Raw genomic sequence first — 6,491 nt, forward strand, 5'->3', positions numbered from 1 at the left:
AATATTTTATAATATTTAAAAATATATTTCAGATTTCCCAAATATCCTATTTTTTAAATGTTTATCCAAGATATCCAAAATTTCTTATTAATACTTATTATTTAATAACTTTGAAGAAATTGGATAATTCGGAATTCTAAAGTATCCGAAAATTTTTGAAAAGACTATACGAATCCGAATATGAAAATACCGAATTTCCGAAATCTAGATACTCAAAATTCGGATATTTTGGATTTGAAATTTTGGATAATTCAGGTCCGGTCTCATATTTATTTTTTTTGCATACCATAAATAAAATATTTTTTGAGCTGGCCTAATAATCGCCACGTGATGTGCGATGTGCCTAATCAAAGAAAGTATTAGATTTGCAATGCTTAAGATATTCCATAAAGTCACCGACTTGATTAACCTGTTTAGAAAGATATGTTTCAAGTAGATGCGTCCCTGACAAATGCATGTCTAATCCTGCTTTGCTCCAAAGGCTTGATGTTTCACAAGAAATGTAACATCTGTTTCCAAGTGCCATGAGAAGAGTATGGAGGGTCAAGAAGCCACAAAAACCAAAAGACCAGGAAGAAGACTGATCTAATAATTGGAGGAAAGAAAAAGAATGAACGGAAGACGGTAGCTATCATAGGGATGAGCCTGGTACGAACCGGTATCGAAAATCCCAAAAAATGGGTACTTGTACCGAAAATACCCGGTATGGTGCGGTTTGGTACCGGTATTTGAGGGTAAAAACCAGTAAATAGCGGTACCGAATCAGACTGGTACCGAACCAGTAAAGAAAACGCCAAATGTCGGTACCGAATCATTACCAAAAATTGAGCCGGTTCAAAAAATTCTATACCGGAACTCGGTATCATTTTCTCATCCTAAACTATCACGTACTACCTTTCCAATATGCTAGAAAGAATAAATGGAACAAAGTTATAGATTGAATGTAGAAGGTGCAACCACATTGTGATCTAGTGTATATTAATGATCTAAAAATTAAAACTAACAAACAATGCAGAGTTACAGTCAACTATCTAAAAATACATACGATCAAAATCTAACAATCAAATATGAACTAGTGACATAAGTTTACCAAATGAGAAGAAAGGATGACTCTAAAGCCATGAGACATCAAGTACATAATCGTAGGAACAACAACGCGTAGGCAAGTATCATCGGTGATTATGAAGGTATCATCCAACGGTCATCAACCATAACGAAAACTCGTTTCTCCTTCAGATCTCCTTCTGTTAAGCTACTAACACTCTTTTTGGTCGCCATTTTGATTTCGGATTCATTGTAAACACAAAGTAAGATCACAAACACAAACAATTGAAGTTATTCTACCAGAAGAAGACAAATTGATTGAACATACGATGATGATAATTGAAGCGGAAAGATCGAGATGACCAATTGCGTGTTGCAGAGACATAAAAAGGATATGATTCTCAATTGCACTTTTCATCCCTTAAGGGTATTATGGTCATTTAACCATTTCAGTAACGTTCAAGTAACGGACGTTTACAAAAAGGATATTATTGATTCAAATCGACAAACCACAAAGACGGGAATTATCAATCTTGGCACTTAGGGACTGAATGTGCAATTAGGTGTTAACCACAAGGATCTATATTGTACTTTACTCTTTTTAATACTAAATAATAATTAGAGTAAACTTCCATTTTGCTCCCTGTGGTTTGGTCACTTTAACGGTTTTGCTCCAAACCTTTAAAAATAGCCATTTTACTCCCTGATGTTTCGGTTTTTTTTGCCAGTTTGCTCCCCGCCTCTAACTCCATCCTAATTGTTTGTTTTTCCATTTTGCTCCCCGCAGGGAGCAAACTGGCAACAAAACAAAAACATCAGGGAGTAAAATGACTATTTTTAAAGGTTTGGGGCAAAATCGTCAAAGTGACCAAACCACAGGGAGCAAAACGGAAGTTTACTCTAATAATTAATTTGAATGCCAAGTCAGCACTTTAGCCTGTTTAATAGGTTTAATATATAGGGTTGGCATATATCCTAGAAGTTGATTGCCTAAACAAGTTTGAGTGACTTAATTAGAACATTTTAGAAAGTTAGTTATATTTCTATGAAGTTTTCCCATATATATATATATATATATATATATATTATATATATATATATATATATGGGAGAGATAAAAAGAAAACCCATATTAGTTAAGAAATCCAAATGAATGGACCTCATTTTGCCACGTGTTACATCTTTTTGCAGATTGTGTTACGTGTAAAAACCAGAGGATGCCACGTGTTACGTGCAACAACTTTTGCAAACTTTCAGCTTTTTCTGAAAAAGTAAAAGCTCTAACATAACACGTGACAGTAGAGGTGTACAAATAGTTTTTTTTTTTTTATAAAACTGGTCCGGTTTTTAACCGAACCGTTTTTATATCCAAAACAATAATCGGTTGTTTTTATAAACCGTTTTTCAAACCCAAAACAGTAACCGGTTTGAAATCATATTCATATTTTACATGGTACGAAGAGTTGATAAAGTAGGCTTGCAAGTTGCAAATGGTCCTTTCTGTGATTAATATCGTGGTCATAGACCCATTAAGCATAAACAAGTGAGCCTTGTTTATAAGTGTTTATCCCATTAAAATTGGGCTTTCTTCATTTGGGCCTCACACGAAGTCACGAATGATCCAATGTCAAGCAGTGTGTATTTTGCAGAGGTCATACACGTGCATAGTTACATGCTTACATTACATGTGAGAAAAGTAAATCTAATGGTCTAACAGATGCACAAAAAGCCCAAAAACAATTAAGAAAGAAGAATTATGTTGGAAAAATAAATTTGTTTATAATAATTTATTCTATAAAACGATATACAATACAATCATTAAGACACTTTTTAATCCATCACTCATTCCTTTGCTTTTTCTAAAACGACAAATATAACACACACAAAAAGAAAAAAAAAAAGCAAACCAAGCATGCATGCAAATAATATTAAAAAGACTTTGCACCCATATCAACCCTAAACTTCTTTAGAGAAAAAAAAAAATAGAACTTTTTCTAACACTCTGGTGTTTGGGTGTGGTCTCTTTTTGGGTCCAAACAATAATCATACACTTTGTATCTCCTTTGAACCCATTGCATCGCCGCCACTTGCTGGAGGCTCAGCCCTCCACTGGTGTATGGAGAACCAGATGGAGGGCGGCATGATTGTGCCGAGTCGGCTTCACAACCTTTGATCTTGAAGTTCCTATACCTACCAACAAAAGGTTGGTACCCATAGTTTGCTTTGTATCTACCATCTTCAGTAGCCCATGAAGACGCATCCCATATCGACCCATACACGTACATCGGTCTTAAAGGAAACGTTGCATCGCTTTTCCTTGGGTACCTTCGAATCGGCACATCGTCCACGAAAAATCTGCATTTCATATAAAAATTGCAACGTTTTAGTTATGTTTCTTTCTTTGAATGTTGGTTACATTAGAATCCAAAAACCACAACCAATTTAATATTTATAACTATAAAACACGTGGAGGGTGACAAATATTAGTTAATTCACACATGCACACACATATAGTAACATATGTAGTTATAACTATAGCTATAATGATAGTGAAAAAGGGACCAGGACCTTTGTAGCCCCTTTTAGGATGGTGATTTTTATTCTTCTAGTTAATCAAAATATAGAAAGTTTTTATAAGGTGCATACAACACACTAAAATATAACAAGATGTAATATTTAGGTTATATGTCATTTCACTAGTATAATACAGTTATATTATATATGCTTTAAGTGGCTAGCTCAAGATAACAAGTGGTATATATTAGTTTGTTAAGGTTGAAAACATTGTAAATCAGAGGAATTTCATCAATAGGATATCAGTGAATACCAAAGTTTCACCAACATACCACAAACAGATTTATCCGACGAATTTTCATTCTTTTTGTATTCAAATCGTGACACAATTTCAGACTTTCGGTAGCTACCGTTGCTATTGTTACTAATGATTTTTTTTTTGCTTTTTCATGTTTATTTCCCTAAAATTAATACACACAAACACAATCAAACCAATATGCTATTCAGAAAATTATTCAAATTATCCAAATAATAGAAAAGAAATATTGTTTGTATATATTGTATACTATTGTAGATACTTTGAAACCTTTTAAGTATAGAATATAAATTTACTTCGTCTATAACTGTTCTTCATTTTCACTAATTTAATTGGTCACCATCTAATAATACCATAAAAAGTATGAATAGAAATTGTTACGTACGAAAGTGATTTATGATTATTAAAGGATATAGAGAAAACTCAGTTGAGTTACGAAAACTCAAGAAGACCTTATTTAACAAACTTTAAAAAAGGGGAATGTAAGTTACATGTTTTTAAAAGTTTTGAGCAAAAAAAAAGCGCCAAATGGATTTTTTTGGCTCAAAACTTTCGAAAATATGTAACTTATATTCCCTATTTTTTTTTTAGAAAAAAAGTTTGTTATATAAGTTTTCTTGAGTTTTCGTAACTCAAGTAGGTTTTCTCTCTTTAATTCCTTTAACATTATCATTTTAATTAACAGGGAACCAAATTTGTGTACGTTTCTTTTGTTGTGTAATGTAAAACCTTATGAAGTATGGGTCACGTGACTCACAAAATAAAATGTTACAAAAAAATTGGAGATTTGCAAAAATTGAAAGAGATTAAAGAAAACTTACACTATCTCGTTAGGTGTCCATAATATTGCATAATCATGAAAATCTTGGGTCGGGTCGAACCAAAGGTGAAATCGATGTTCTCGTCCTATGATGTTCCCATCTCCACTCCCTCTCATGTAAACATTCGTTTGTAACGTGTACGGTTTGTCGGGTGTTGTCCCAAGAAACTCGATATCGATTTCGTCATGGTTTCCAGGATGATCCTCGTTATTAGAAAGCTGTGCAACCATTCGATCACAAATTAAGAATAACCAACAAAACTCAATATTATTATGCATCGTTTATATAACTTCATACGTACGTAAAATGATGTGATGACTCCCGCAGTGTAACCAGGGTGAAGCTTGACCGCTGTCCCAAAGTAACCCGATCTATAGGGTTTTATCGACTTAAAACCGCTTCCTGTCACACACAATTTAGAATATAGTGCATTTCTTTCACATCATATATAATATTAACAGAGGTGTGAATTTCTAACCCGGTACCTGCCTAACACAAAATTTGCAAGTTTAGTTTTTGCTTAAACATGTTTAGATCAGTTTCAGGTTGAACCAACAAACACATTTACCTAAATGGGTCGTGTGTGTGAGTTGGGTGGCTCGTGGGTTAACCTATTTCACCCATTTGTTTACCTTTTAATTATTTTTTAACTTTGTTTTATTTAAATAGTAAAACTATTTGGGTATTCTCTAGCACTTTCATAGTCAAGGGCGAAGCTTTATCATCTTCGACCCCACCGATTTTTCGCTCGTAGTGTTATTTTTACCGAAAATTTCTGAAATTTTATTTTTTGTAGTGTAAAATATTGGATTTTTAAGAGGTCGACCCCTACCGATTTGGATTTTGAGAGTTCGACCCCACTGAGTTTTCATTTAAGCTCCGCCACTGTTAATAGTTTAAACTTTTAACATATATATTTGCTTAAAAATGATATGTAAAACAAAACCACTTCATGTGACAAAAATTAGAATATAGATCATACATATGCATTTCTTCACGTATCATATGGTATAATATCAACAACAAATGATAGGGCTTACTACTAACCGGAAGACTTATCAAGCCATATGGTGAGCGAGCTTTGATCGAACCGCTGGTTTTGTGGGCCCCATAAGGTTTGATACGCTTGATCAAAGGGCACGGTGTCAACCGTAGAACTAGGGTTGTATCCTGGTGAGGGTGGGTTGCCTTGAGCATTAGTTGAAATAGTGAACATGAAGAGAAGAATGGAGATAAAGAAAGCCATGAAATGAATTGATCAGAGTTATATTGTGTACTTAAATTAAATGAAAGTACAATAGATTTAAGAGAGATATAATGAGAGGCATGTATTAAGAATATGATAGAGAGGGTATAAATAGAAAGATTATTTGGGACCCATGCATGCAGATAGATGTTGATTTTTTTAATAAAAACAAGAAGACGGTTATCAGGTTATGTTATATTTATATTAATTTATTTTCTCCTTTTTTTGGTTAATTTCCTCATGTTTGTTGTATTGTATCAAATATTAAAAACCTCATGAACTTTTTAATACTATTAAACTTATAATTTTATGGTTAGTAGTTACTTTTTGTGAGTAATATAATTAGTTAATTACATAAAACAACTTTATAATTAGTTAATTACATAAAACAACTTTATAGTTTGGAAAATAAATACATTTTAATATTGTTTATTAGTACAAATTTCATTGTGATATCAAAGTATAAGAAGTATAGATAACTAACCAAAACGAGTAGCTTTTTTTATTACTTTTCATTTGTATCTTACTTTAAGTTTTATGTCCACGTTTT

General features: G+C 32.9%; 1 protein-coding gene across 1 annotated transcript; it reads right to left on the bottom strand.

Moving 5' to 3' along the window:
* Positions 1-2,885: 2,885 nt before the first annotated feature.
* On the bottom strand, positions 2,886-6,098 carry LOC110898008 (xyloglucan endotransglucosylase/hydrolase protein 31). The gene is made up of 4 exons (XM_022144743.2): positions 5,743-6,098; positions 4,997-5,097; positions 4,696-4,913; positions 2,886-3,399 (listed from the first exon to the last, which is right to left on the bottom strand). Exons 1-4 carry the CDS (start codon positions 5,939-5,941, stop codon positions 3,039-3,041), a joined length of 879 nt encoding a protein of 292 aa, XP_022000435.1. The 5' UTR covers positions 5,942-6,098; the 3' UTR covers positions 2,886-3,038.
* Between the last annotated feature and the right edge of the window lie 393 nt (positions 6,099-6,491).

Source organism: Helianthus annuus, chromosome 13, assembly GCF_002127325.2.
Source record: "Helianthus annuus cultivar XRQ/B chromosome 13, HanXRQr2.0-SUNRISE, whole genome shotgun sequence".
Classification (NCBI taxonomy): Eukaryota; Viridiplantae; Streptophyta; class Magnoliopsida; order Asterales; family Asteraceae; genus Helianthus; species Helianthus annuus.

What these genes read in the sequence shown, in the direction of transcription:
- LOC110898008 (XM_022144743.2), bottom strand. Translation starts at nt 5,941, where the DNA reads ATGGCTTTCTTTATCTCCATTCTTCTCTTCATGTTCACTATTTCAACT. An exon ending in ATGGCTTGATAAGTCTTCCG is followed by an intron (nt 5,098 to 5,742) that starts GTTAGTAGTAAG and finishes TGTGTGTGACAG; the next exon opens with GAAGCGGTTTTAAGTCGATA. An exon ending in TGGACACCTAACGAGATAGT is followed by an intron (nt 3,400 to 4,695) that starts GTAAGTTTTCTT and finishes TATGAAATGCAG; the next exon opens with ATTTTTCGTGGACGATGTGC.